General features: G+C 43.6%; 1 protein-coding gene across 1 annotated transcript in view; it reads right to left on the reverse strand.

Moving 5' to 3' along the window:
- The window catches only part of VPS13A (vacuolar protein sorting 13 homolog A), a 174,725-nt gene that overhangs the window by 51,030 nt on the left and 109,472 nt on the right, over positions 1–14,223 (reverse strand). Inside the window, exons 44-47 of the mRNA XM_066604146.1 lie at positions 13,228–13,489; positions 9,059–9,219; positions 7,457–7,560; positions 71–350 (exon numbers count right to left, since the gene is read on the reverse strand). Coding sequence (XP_066460243.1) covers positions 71–350; positions 7,457–7,560; positions 9,059–9,219; positions 13,228–13,489 — 807 coding nt within the window. The remainder of the gene's footprint in view (positions 1–70; positions 351–7,456; positions 7,561–9,058; positions 9,220–13,227; positions 13,490–14,223) is intronic.

A 14,223-nucleotide genomic window follows, 5' to 3' on the forward strand; every position in this document is an offset into this window, starting at 1 on the left:
TAGGAAGACGTCAGACAGTGGATTGGAAAGGGTTAACCCGTCGGCCTTTCCCTACCACCCATGCACGTACCTCACAGCAGCAGGTGATCTGATAAGGAAGCAGATTCTGCAGGACAACACTTGGCCACAGATGAACAACATATGGCAGATCCCATCTCTCATCCGTACAGGCCGAGGATATCAGCGTGTCCATCACAGGTACAATGTTCACAATGAAGGAATCCCTGTCGTTTCTACAAGACTGACATTTTCTCCCCACCAATGAGCCTTGATTTTTCAAGAACTCTTCAAAGTCAATGCCTTCACACTTCTCATACTCTTCCTGGGCAGGTTTTAAACAAAGCGTAGATCTAAAAAAGAAAGTTAAACAGCGTTATATATGGACAGCCTAGGTAGGGTACACATGACTGTGCTCCAGAGAGAATATTACCTAGGGGTCATTGGTTTCTAGACTGAAAAGTTTAGGAGCTAAATACATTTTCCGTTGCCACAAATAATTAAGTATATAATTAATGTTATAATATTAACTTACTGTACTATAAATTATATACAGACATCCAGAATGCCCCTCTCACCCCCCTCAGAATAATCTAAATACATGATCTAAAGCTCTCTTCCTATTAACCATCAACACATCTGTAATGAGGAGCTCCCAGTATAATATATACAGTGCATGCCCTTGTATACAAGTCCACAGCCCTCTTACAGCATATCAGTACTGTCACATCAGTATAATAATCACATTTATAGACCCCCCCCCCTCAGTATAATAATCACACCCAGAGTGCCCCCTTGAAATATAATAATCACAACCAAAGCCCTCCCCCCTCAATAGAATAGTAAAATAAAGCCCCCTCTCCTGCAATATAATACAAACCCCTCTTCCTCTGGTCCAGTATCTCTTTTTTTTCCTTTATTAAACATGTAGAAAGTAGTAAACTTTTGTGCAAGGTGGGAAAAAATTTGCTACTTTTCCTTCACCCAGAATCTGTCGTAATGACTGTTATAAATCCTCACCCCGCTCCATTAACCCTTTGCAATCCAATTTTGGATTCAGGGTTTCCTAGGGGGCTTTCTCTTTCTGCCATTATACAATGGTGCCATCTGCTTGCTTGAGCCATTGCTGCGCTATGGGACATGCTGGAAAGGTCCCTCGACAACAGAGCGACTGGCAATTTACAGTAAGAATACCCTGCTGGATTTCAGACGTCAGACAGTGGATTGGAAAGGGTTAACTTGAGTAAATTTAGATCTGTATTGAAAATAAAGATGCCTATCCTCGCAGCCAGAAGAATCATCCCTAGACTCTCTACGTCTTCCTCAATAATGATTTGGGTAGAGGAGCTCAACGATCTTATACGCTTTGACGAACTAGGGGCGAGTGAGAACGAAGCCCATGAGGAGTTTTACAATACATGGCCGGTCTGACTCTCTTTCCCGTCCTTGGAGAGATTTAGATCCTGGGTGGATTCGGGGCAGCTGTAGGTTTAGATCTGAATAAGGGTTACAGCAGTTCGGCGTGGATGATGTTCTCTCTTTTGACCTCTTTATTACCCCAGCGCGCCCCCCCCCCCTCCTAAGATTCAACCCCCGTGTGTTTTCGTGTTCCCTGGTCTTGTCTTGTGTACGGTTTATCTGAGTTTTGTCTTCATCTGAGTATGGTTTACTTCCGTTTCGAATTATACTAGGTCTTTTTTCAGTAAGCCGAATGAGGCCCTAACGAGCTCATGGTTATTAAAGGGGTTGTCCCGCGCCGAAACGGCTTTTTTTTTTTTTTCAATAGCCCCCCGTTCGGCGCGAGACAAACCCGATGCAGGGGTTTAAAAAAAAAACAAACCGGATAGTACTTACCCGAATCCCCGCGCTCCGGTGACTTCTTACTTACCTTGCGAAGATGGCCGCCGGGATCTTCACCCACGGTGGACCGCAGGTCTTCTCCCATGGTGCACCGTGGGCTCTGTGCATTCCATTGCCGATTCCAGCCTCCTGATTGGCTGGAATCGGCACACGTGACGGGGCGGAGCTACGAGGAGCAGCTCCCCGGCACGAGCGGCCCCATTCAGAAGGGAGAAGACCGGACTGCGCAAGCGCGTCTAATCGGGCGATTAGACGCTGAAATTAGACGGCACCATGGAGACGGGGACGCTAGCAACGGAACAGGTAAGTGAATAACTTCTGTTTGGCTCATATTTAATGCACGATGTATATTACAAAGTGCATTAATATGGCCATACAGAAGTGTATACCCCCACTTGCTTTCGCGGGACAACCCCTTTAAGTAATGAATCTTGCAATATAATGGAGTTCATGCATATTTTTGTAATGTGGTGGAAATTTTGAATAAAAATACTTTGAACCAAAACTAAAGATGCCACATGGGAACCTTTACATATATCAACAGGTCTCCTCTGTACAATTACATTTACCAACACATAGATGGTATTTTCTTGCTACATAAGTAGCTCTGCAGTTCCCATGAATGAGATTTAGAAATATAAAAAGATGTATAATCAAATCCCCACACATTATATATTTACACATTTATGTAAGATCCCAGCAATGCCCCCGATAGTGTACACCAATGCCCCCGATAGTGTACACCAATGCCCCCGATAGTATACACCAATGACCCCGATAGTATACACCAATGCCCCCGATCGTATACACCAATGCCCCCGATCGTATACACCAATGCCCCCGATCGTATACACCAATGCCCCCGATAGTATACACCAATGCCCCCGATAGTATACACCAATGCCCCCGATAGTATACACCAATGCCCCCGATAGTATACACCAATGCCCCCGATAGTATACACCAATGCCCCCGATAGTATACACCAATGCCCCCGATAGTATACACCAATGCCCCCGATAGTATACACCAATGCCCCCGATAGTATACACCAATGCCCCCGATAGTATACACCAATGCCCCCGATAGTATACACCAATGCCCCCGATAGTATACACCAATGTCCCCCGATAGTATACACCAATGCCCCCGATAGTATACACCAATGCCCCCGATAGTATACACCAATGTCCCCCGATAGTATACACCAATGCCCCCGATAGTATACACCAATGCCCCCGATAGTATACACCAATGTCCTCGATAGTATACACCAATGCCCCCGATAGTATACACCAATGCCCCCGATAGTATACACCAATGCCCCCGATAGTATACACCAATGCCCCCGATAGTATACACCAATGTCCTCGATGTTTCTCCGAACAGTGCACCGTAGTCAAAGAAATGTCATCCAAGTACCCACGGCCCCATGCTGAGCTGTCCCTGCTGACTGTTTTATAAGATTTGGACAGACTTCAGGACTATTTTTCGCGAGAGTGAAGACAGCAGCGGAGACCATGTGGAGCGGATATCCAGCCAGCATTGGATCAAGTAGGATTCCTAACACTGTTTGCCGACCATGCTCTGTGCTGTTGGCAGATGGGCCTCTGTAGCGTTACTCTAATTTACTTTGACAGGATCTGTGAGGTTTCCAGCATTTTCAGGGCAATTACAGACTGATCGATTCTTGCCATGAAAAATACCACAAAGCTTGACAGAACCCTGGACGGAGCACAAGTGTGAACACAGCCTAAGCTTCATGTATAGATAGAAAGAAATCACAGCGACTGCACCTTCCCTGGAGACCATCAAGACTACAGACTGATACACAACAGATGGAAGGAGAAACTATTTCCTGGCCTCTTGTTGTTGGTGTCTCTTCTCATGTTACTCAGCAGATGTGGAGCCATACGGCGCTCAATAGCGTCGCTGTCACATCCGATTAAGTTACACAGGAGTGGGGCAGGAACGCTACCTTTTCTCCAGAGGGAGAGCACCTAGGTGGTGAGTGAGGGGACATATAAGGCCATTCATGCTCCTCTGGGTAATATGCAAAAAAAGGGAGATGGAACAATACCTCTACAGCGCCACCTATTGGAAGGCTGGGAATTGAAAGCCAAGCCAGAATTCATACACAGACAACTGTTTCGGGGAATTTGCCCCTCATTGGTGTGCAGTAGGTTTCAGGCTTGGCTAGTGAAAGGCCTGTGACGTGGGTCAGGAACGCTATCTTTTCTCCTTAGGGAGAGCACGTAGAAGGTGAGTGAGTGAGGAGACTTCTAAGGCCATTCATGCTCCAGTGGTAACAGGGGGGGGGGGGGGGGGGGAGCTTCGCATTCACAGCTCTTGACGAACACAGGAAACAGACAAATGATCAAGGCTGTGAGATGTAGGTAAATGTATATAACCCAAGCAATGCTGGGGCTGGAACTTCTATACCATACCACTCTATACACACATGACATCAATAGACATCGGCCAACTGCTCTATAGGGGAAAAAAAGTGTCAGTGATTGAGACGTTTTACATGCTGAAGCCCCGGTACTGCCTATCCATCGTGTATTCTGATGAATGATTTGTCTGTGTATTTATAACACTGGGTTTTATGATTGTATCATATGACTGATCCTATCATTCATTCACTTCAGTGTCCGTCACATCAGAGGAAACCCTAAAATAATTGGCATATTACATGAAGCTTCCCCCTCACCTCTCTACAAGATAGAGGTCATGAGAATGGGGATTACTTTGCCTTTTTGAAAGTTTCTTTGTAGTTAAGACTAGAGATGAGCGAGCACCCAAATGCTCAGGTCCGCGTTATTCAAGTCAAGCTTTTCGTAAAATTCGAGAGCTCTACTCGAGTAACGAGCCCCATTGACTACAATGGGAGACTCGAGCATTTTTGTATGTGGGACGCCGGGTCCTGAGCTGCTTTTTTTTCTTGGTTCATTTGTTCGTTCTTTCTCTCTCTGCCAGCCAGCCAGTTTACCATTGACGCGCGCTGCGTCGTGGCGGGGAGGGGCCAAAACAGGCACGTCACAGCGGGGAGGAGCCAAAAACTGGGGCGGCGTTGAACACGGCTTGATGCTCATTCGAGTAACGAGCACCATCGAGTACGCTAATACTGGAACGAGCAACAAGCTCGGCAGAGTACGTTTGCTCAACTCTAGTTAAGATCCATAGAGGGATTTATAAACTATGTCTGAATACACAACTAAAATATTTGGCCCCTCAGCGCCTCGCGCCAACCAACCCAAAAGACCAGAAAGCATATTTGCGAACACGTTATAAGCAGCACAACCATGACCAATCATGGAAGAAACAGCAGAGAAAGCAGGAAAAGCAATGAGAAGAGACCTATGTAAAGACCAAGATGAAGAGGGAGGTAAGAAGGGAGGAAAGAAGAAAGCAATATTTGATTTCCAGATCACAAAGATCGCCACAAGCAGCAGCAGGATTAGGAAGCACAACATCCAGGATTATGTCAACCAGTATTCGAGAGGAATGAGAAACCTCATATAGGCCCCCTGCACACGGGTGGAAATTTCGCAGTGGGATTTTCCGCAGAATTTCCGCCCGTGTCCGCGTGTAAACACGCGCAGAAAACACATCTCCTCATGATCTATTTCTGTGCGGGTCTCGCAGAGGCCCGCACAGAAATGTCACTAACGACGCGCCAGTTCCGCTTTGCGCATGCGCCGGCTGGGTGGCAGCCGGCACAACACAGAGCCGAGCAGACGCGGAAGCAGGTGAGCAGCACTGGTCACTGCAGCGACGCGGGTCAGATCCTGCTGCAAGAATTTACTATTTCTCAGGTGCCCCATAACCCGCATCCCTGTTATTCTGTCAGGTCTGTTCATTAATTAGGTCTAATTCGTTTTGTTGCAAATTGCCCCGTTTGTCCCCCTAATAATGGAGTCCCTCAGTAAAATGAAGAAACAAATGGTTTTACAAAAAGCATGAAATAACAGTTGCAGTAGTACAAGAGTGGGATAAAAAAAAAAGACAAAGTTAAAAAAAATATATAGTAATTAAATATTTACTGTAATGTTAGTTAGCTATTCGGATCCTAGGTCAGCTAGTCATTTTTTCCTGGGATCAAGAAAGAATTTTTTCCACTGTGACACAAATTGGCTGAAAGGGTGGTTTCACAGGGGTGATAAAATCGTGCGATTTTCACATGATGCGAGAGTAAGTACACAGAATTATGCAACCAATAATTTTCAATGGTTTCCTTCACATTTGCGATGTGAGGGAAAAAAAACAAACAAAAAAAACAAAAACGGACATGTCCTATCTTTCTGCGTTTTGCTTTTTTAATCCCCCAGGTTTCACTTTGGATCCTCCTTTCTATCGCATCACAAAGCACGAACTTGTGATTTCCTTGCGAAGCGTTAACATTAGAAAGACCTATTGACTTTCGCATAAAAATTTTGGGCAAAATTTTGCAAAAAAAAAAATGTGCAAGAAAAATCAGAAGCAGCGATGTTTCTGCCAAAAAAAGCAGTACTGACGCTCAAAAGTTGCGGGGGGTGGGGGTGGGGAGGACACAAAAAAACCCCTTGTGTTTGCCCGTGTGAGACTAGAGTTTTTGCCTTTTTCTGGGCCAACACCTCTGGGCTTTTTTTTACCCTTGTATCAGCAAGTATGGCTTTTTATGTGATTAGAATAAATCAGATCCCATTTTCATCAATTAGTTTGTAAGGTTAATCTAGAAATTCACAAGATAATGAGGACTCGTAACGAAGATTTTGAGCTTATGTACTTTGGCCAAAACACCAACGAATACCTCACACTTACTTCTGCAGGATTTCGTCTGCCCTTGAGACATCAGGGGAGCCCGGGGTGTCGGTGTTTTCTGTAGTAAACTTAGAATATGCAGGACAGCTAGTTTAGGGCCGCTCACACAGAAGTGCTGCAAAGCGACACAATTTTAATCGTGCCGTTTTGCCGCGACTTTAGTTTCGTTTTCAGCCGCAGCTCCCTGCATCTAACAGCGGGGTTTAGCACTCATTATTGATGAGGTGCAGTAAATGCTCAAAAAAAATCACAGGCTTCCAGCATCGTGCATGTCTGCGAGGCCCCATTGATTTCAATGTAAGCGTTCTACCGCGATGAACGCGGCATTCAAAACACCATGTTAATTGCAGTAAAAAGCGCCTGTGTGAGAAAGACCTAATCTTATACTACGAGTACAACCAATAGCCTGTAAACCAGCATGGAGCACTACACGGAACTGTATGACCAAAAGCCTGATCTCTGTGCAAGTATAATACTAAGTAGCCACCCCGATGAATGGTAGGTGTGTGCGTGACTGTTCATCAGTATTTTGCATCTTGCATGCTGCTGGGAATTGGGCAAGTACGATCAGTAAATAAGTCCTTTGTCTGGAATTTTATGTATTTGATCCCCCTTTTCTGCTATCTGTAAGGTTAGTGTAGGAATTTGCAAAATAACGAGGAACCTTTACAAAGCTTGTGAGACCACATATTTTGGCCAAAATATCATCTTATACCTCATAGTTATTATTGCTGGATGCACTTTTTAAAACGGTATTTCAAATATCCAGTTTGCAAAAATATGAAGTCAACTATACCTGTAAGATGAGAATGGGATGTTAAAGTCACTATGTGGTTCAGCAGTCCCCAAACAAGTGTCTTCATGATAAATTTCAAATGCTACAGAAAAGTGATTTCTAATCTGCAAAGGATCATAAGAAAATAAAACAGTTAATGGTGCAAAACATGATTAATGCAAAGCATTATGATTTACAAAGACGCCCTTTAGTGACTGGCATTGCCAAGTAAAATTACAGCATGCTGGTTTGAAGATTAAAGGTGGGCATACACCTAAGGGAGAATTAGGTTGAGGAACAAACATTAAATGAACGATCGTCTGATGAACAACTGCTTCCAAACGAAGCCATACAAATTGTAGTCCTTATTGTCCTTCAGAGTCATTCAAACTGGTCAAACACGTTAAAAGTGGCCCTCTGGGCCTGGAGAAACAAAGATGGCCACACCAGCTCCTCTGACGACCTGATGCACACAGTGCATTAGTATGTATCAATTCATCCAAGACAATACACCTGCTTGGATTAATCAGTGCTTTCCACATGGGCAGCACTGACTAGTCGGATCAGTATGACTACTGATGAATACTATGCACAATGTGCATCGGGGTTGCTTACATTTTTTGGTAACCTTCTTACAAAGATAGGCTATGCATGAAAAATGTTTTGCTCGATTATTGGACAAAAATTTCCAAAAGTAGCGGACTTCTTCGCAGACAATGACTGTCTGTCATCGGTCAGCTATAACAATCATTAATTGTTAAATTTCATCCAATGAAAGATTGTTTTGGTTGAAATCATCCATTTTCATTAAGATTAGTCTAATGTGTATAGGCACCTTAAAATGTACAGTTTAAGGGTGCATTCAGACGACCGTATATCGGCCGGGTATTCATGCCGGCCGATATACGGCGTCTCTCTCTGCAGGGGGAGGAGGCTGGAAGAGTCGGGAGCAGTGCACTGAGCTCCCGCCCCCTCTCTGCCTCCTCTCCACCCCCTCTCTGCCTCCTCTCCACCCCCTCTCTGCCTCCTCTCCACCCCCTCTCCGCCCCTCTGCACTATTTGCAATGAGAGGAAGCGGGACAGGGGCGGGGCTAAGTGACAGGAATTAGATCCGCCCCCGTCCCACCTCTCCTCTCCCTGCAGAGAGACACCATATATCGGCCGGCTTGAATACCCTGCCGATATACGGTCGTCTGAATGCACCCTAAAACAGTAGATATACATTAGAAAGATAATCAATGAGTCTTAACCCTTTGCAATCCAATTTTGGATTCAGGGTTTCCTAGGGGGCTTTCTCTTTCTGCCATTATACAATGGCGCCATCTGCTGCCTAAAGCCAGTACTGCTGCATGGGACATGCTGGAGAGGCCCCCGACAACAGAGCGGACAGTAATATACAGTAAGAATACCCTGCCGGACGTCTTTTGACATCGGAGCTGTACAGCCTTCAATCAGAAGGTCTTCAGACGTCAGACAGTGGATTGGAAAGGTTAAACCTTAAACAAATTAGCATTTATATGTTTTAGAGATACATTATATCCTTGTAAATAAGTGTGCTGCCGTGCTCAAGGTTAATGAAAAGTTAGAAAAAAAGCCATAATTGCTAAAATGATCTGGCCATACCTGTAATGGGGACCGTATCGTTACACATTTCGTTCCTTCCACAGAATCAATCTGACAAACAATGTATCGCTCAGCGCCAGAATCGGAATGCCTTACGGAGTAAAGGCTTCGGCCCACTTTGGTTAAAGGAATTTTGTCAGTAGCAGAGTGCTTCAGAGGAGCTGGTATGGGGGAAGAAAATTAGATTGGAGGATTTAAAAACACCTTTTATTAATTCTCATACAGTTGGTAGCAGTCATCCCACAAGTCTGTAATGAACGCCACAAACTCAATCTTCATCAGAGTAAGAAAAAAAAAAAAAAACCCACTGGATTTTACTAGTAAAAATAATTTAAAGGGTTTTGCCGGAACTACACTATTAGTGATCCATCCTCATGATAGGTTATCAATAGTTAACCATGGTGACCCACAGCTCAGGATTTTCACCGATCAACTGACTGAAATAACAGCGATGCAGAGGTGTGCACCACTGTGATGTCAGTCCATGCCAGGCACATAGATACACTATCGCAGCTGTGTCTGGTACTACAGCTCGGTCCCATCCACTTGAAGGGGACTGAGCTGCACCTCAGGCTATGTGACCGATGTATGTGACATCAAAGGCCTGAGAGTAGGCTGCCGCACTCACCTGAGCACCACTCAGGTGAGTGCTGATCGGTTGGGATCACAAATGGCAGGCACCGCTAATCAATCACTGATGATCTATCCTTATGGTAGGTCATCAATAGTATAGTCCCGGAAAACCCCTTTCATATATTCTGGCAGACATTTGTTTTTTCTTTTTTATATGATTGGCTACAGACCGTTCGCAAATTATACACTACCAGTCAAAAGTTTTATAAAATCTCAATTTTTTCTAGTTATTTTTTACTTAAACGGAGTTTAAGTCCGGTGAATAACGTGAAATGGTTTAAAGATTCAAAAGTACGTTAAAAACAAAAATATGACATTTTAAGCTGAAATTTAACAGGTCTGAATTTATGATTTTTTTGTTTTCATCAGATAATTTTTATTGAAATTTTGAATACAATTAACCCATTAATTTCAAGACATTTCTACATGCTCAAGTATAATAAACATAGAACAGTGTTAGCCCATCCAAATATCTGAATGTAATTGTAGAAAGAATGCATCGATTCTGTAAGGCTGTTTTATACCAGCTAGAGGCGCTACTTTGAAGAATAAAAAAAAATTAGATGTAATTTGGTGAAAAAAAAAGTTAATTCATTATTTTTATTTATCTTAACTTTTTTTTTAATTCTATTTTTAACACCTTAATTTCACTGCCTTTTTTCCTCCCCGTCTTAAAAAATCGTAACTCCTTTATCTATCGACGTCACTGTATGAGGGCTTGTTTTTTGCTTGACGAGTTGTATTTTTCAATGGTGCCATTTAATGTAACATATAATATACCGTATTTTTCGCTCTATAAGACGCACCTGATGATTAGACGCACCTAGGTTTTAGAGAAGGAAAATGGGGAAAAAATGATTTTGAACTCCCCCAGACCAGGCAGTGAGGGGGAGGTATTACATTAGGAATAAAGAGCAGTAGTACTGCCTCGGAACGAAGTATATACCATCAGATCAACCTGCCATTAAGGATCCAGGAAAGCTGAGTGTAAATGTAATGGTTATCTTTCTACTTGTCACCTAGCTTTCCAGGAGCCCTGAATGCCATGTTTGACTAGTTATAGCAATGCATGTTGTATACATGCTTGAATAACTCTGGAGTTGGCATTCAGGATCCTGGAAGAGCTGGGTGACAATGTAATGAGGATTCCATTAGTAGTCACCCAACTTTCCAGGAGCTCTGCATGGCATGTCTCATTATGGTTATGTATGGAGTAGATATCTGTGCATAAATAGGCCAAAATGTATACAACATACAGGCAGCTCTCTCCCCTTCCCCCCTGCTATGTAGCCAGCAGATGTGATAGCTGTCTTTAACTACAGCTGATTGATAAGTCAGAGGGGGGGCAGCAGTTCCTCTTACTAATCAGCTGTTTTATGGGCGCTGGGCTCTGCTATGGCACGCTGTCTGTGGGCTTCATAGCAGGAGCCGCTGGCTGCCCGTCCAACTGTCGAGCTCCCTGCTGCTCCCCCGCCCCCCCCCCCCCAGTCAGCTGTTTTATGAGTGCTGGGCTCTGCTATGGAGCGATCATTATCACACTATCTGTGAGCTTCATAGCAGGAGCCGTGGCCGCCCGTAAAACAGCTGAGCTCCCTGCTACTTCCCCGCCCCCACCAATCAGCTGTTGGTCCGGCCGCTCTGCTCTCCTGCTGTGTTGGCTTTGTATGCCGGCTGCACATTCGCTCTATAGGACGCACAGACTTTTTCTCCCCACTTTGGAGGGAAAAAAAGTGCGTCTTATAGAGCGAAAAATACGGTACTGAAAAACTTTAAAAATTCTAAGTTCAAGTAAAATTTTAAAAAATGACATTCTGCCATCTTTCAGTGCGTCTTGTTTCTACGACGCACAAACTGCTACAAAAATGACATAACTTTTTTGCTGAACCACTTTTATTTATTTCTAAAGACATTTAATTTTTTTTAATTATTTTCTGCGGCCATCTTCTGCACGCAATAACTTTTATTTTTCCGGTGACGTATTTGTGCGAGGGCTCGTTTTTTGCGAGACATCCTATAGTTTACTAAAAAAGTGCATTTCTGGTGTTCCTTTTTTTTTTCTTCCCCCGACGACGTTTACCGTGCCGGGGTAAATAATGCACTACTTTGATAGATCAGACATTTACGGACGCGGCGATACCAAATATGGAAGACTTTATTGATCTGATTTTTACTTTTTTTGGCCCCCCTAGGGGACCACAACTAGCGATGCTTTGATCACTCCTGCAGTATGACGTAATGCTGTAGCATTACATCATACTGCAATCAGGCAGTCTGTCAAGCCACCCCGCGGGGATGGCTTGATAGGCAGTCTGCCGACACAGCTCTGGCGCCTGTCAGGAGGACCCCTGCTGCGGATGACACCCACACGGGTCCCCGCGATCTCACTGTGGGGGGCCGTATGGGACCCCTAAACATTGTTCGGGGCATTTGAAGGGTTAATAGTCACAATCGGCTCCGCAGCTGATTTCAGCTATTGCTCGCGGGTGTGAGCTGTAACAGCTGATGCTCACGCTGTATGAAGAAAGGTTGCCCCGCGATCTCTCTTTATGCATACACCGACTCTGTATGATGTAGATGTACATCATATAGCGGAAAGGGGTTAATTTTAAAGTACATTTGAGACATTAAATTGTGTAAATATCAATAAAACTCGAATAATTGAGGTGTTCTAAAACTTTTGACTGGTAGAGTAAATAAGACTGAAAACCACAATTCTGGTTCACAACTCCAGGTTCTGCAGTACTTATCCTAAGCCGTGTGCTATTTTTCATTTTACTGTACATAATCCACCATAATGCACACTACTTTTAGCTATAAAATGTTGAATTTCTTTACCCGACATGGATTTTATAACACCCAAGAAAACACATCTTATGCCAAATAAAGCTCACTGCCTGAAAGTGCCAATCGCTAGCTACAACTGTGCTGTCAACCGTGCGAAACAGCCAATATTAAGTAGCAATGAGTGAAAAGTCAACGCTAGACTGAGACATAAAGCGGCATTTTTCCTGATGTGTGGTGATAGAAAAGAGCAACTAATTCAAATAATAACATTAGAACTTTTTAGATCTTTAAATGCAACTCAGGCATTTATATTCAGGGGTTAGAAAAAGTGGTTTTGTGGGGAATTTTTTTTATATATATATATTTTTTAATTAAGTGTTAACTTTTTTTCCCCCTTCTAACACACATTTTAGCGATCCCTGGTACACTACATTGCACTACTTATGTAGCGACAGCTGCCATGGTAATTGTATTGCAGGTTGCCAATGGGTGATAGAGGGAACCCCCTCCCTCTGTCAATCACTTACATGCTACAGTCATTGTTGACCGCAGCATGTAAGATGTTAAACAGCTGGGATAGCAGGGTATTCCACTGCAGACTGCCCGAGCTTATCCCAGCAAAAAAACTTCTGTATTGTCGTTAGATTAAGCCGCCGAAGAAACACATAACTAGCCACTAAGGGGTTAAAGATATTTTAAAAAAAACAAAAAAACACAAGTTATTTTTTTCAAAGCATGCATTAGTGACTTACTGAGCTGGATATAGAGGAGTTTGCTGCTGAGGCTGGTCATAGCAGAAAACTGATCCGTCTGGGTTTTGGTACGGACATAATCCATGCTAAGATTCTCTCCATCATCCAATTCAAGGCTCTTTAAAGTAGGATCAACATTTAAAGCCATAAATGAGTCACTTAGAGAGAGAGAAATATGGAGGCCCAAAGAATTGTTGATCACAAATGGAGCTTGATCCTTTTTGAAGACATCAGATGTTTTGCTGGCTGCTTCGGCAAAAGCCTGAAACACAAAATGTTCAGTACAACTTCAACAAATATCAACTTCCAATTCATTAAAAACAATCAAATAAAAAATATATATATTATAATGATCCTTTGGCGGCAGCGATCATGTGCTTCCGCCGGCCAACTACTCAGGTTGTGTCCTTTAAACTCCTCTGTAGGAGAGTATGCTGTTGATTTAGTAGCCTCACTGGTGCTGAAAGGTTTCTATCAATATGTACTGATGATCCGAATTATCTTATACAAATCAGATATAATTAGTATATATTAAAAGGGTTCTACAGGTGCGAGGTAATTAATAAAAAAAATCCAGGTCTATTAAAAAAACAATAGAAGGGGTACTTACCTCTGCCCTCAAAAATCCAGCACTGCTGCCCTCGCGATCTATGGTGTGGAAGAAAAACCACCTGATCGCTGCAGGAAATCAGAGGTCGCAGCAGTCAGATGCCATTCTTCTGGCATTATGGCTCCCACCAACTGAGCTGTGATGCCAGGAGAATGGCATCTGACCGCTGTGGCCTCTAATTGGCTGTGGTGGTCAGGTGGATTTCGTTCCACAACAAAGACGGGGGGGGGGGGGGGGGGGGGGGGACTGCATTGCTGGATCATCAGGGCAGAAGACGGATAAACTTTAATTGTTTTAACAGTCCTGGATTGAGTTTTAAGAAGTGGCCTCGCACCTGGACAACCACTCTAAGGAACCTTCCCTCATGTAAAAAAATAAATTTGAAT

This window comes from Eleutherodactylus coqui, chromosome 5 (genome assembly GCF_035609145.1).
Source record: "Eleutherodactylus coqui strain aEleCoq1 chromosome 5, aEleCoq1.hap1, whole genome shotgun sequence".
Lineage (NCBI taxonomy): Eukaryota > Metazoa > Chordata > Amphibia > Anura > Eleutherodactylidae > Eleutherodactylus > Eleutherodactylus coqui.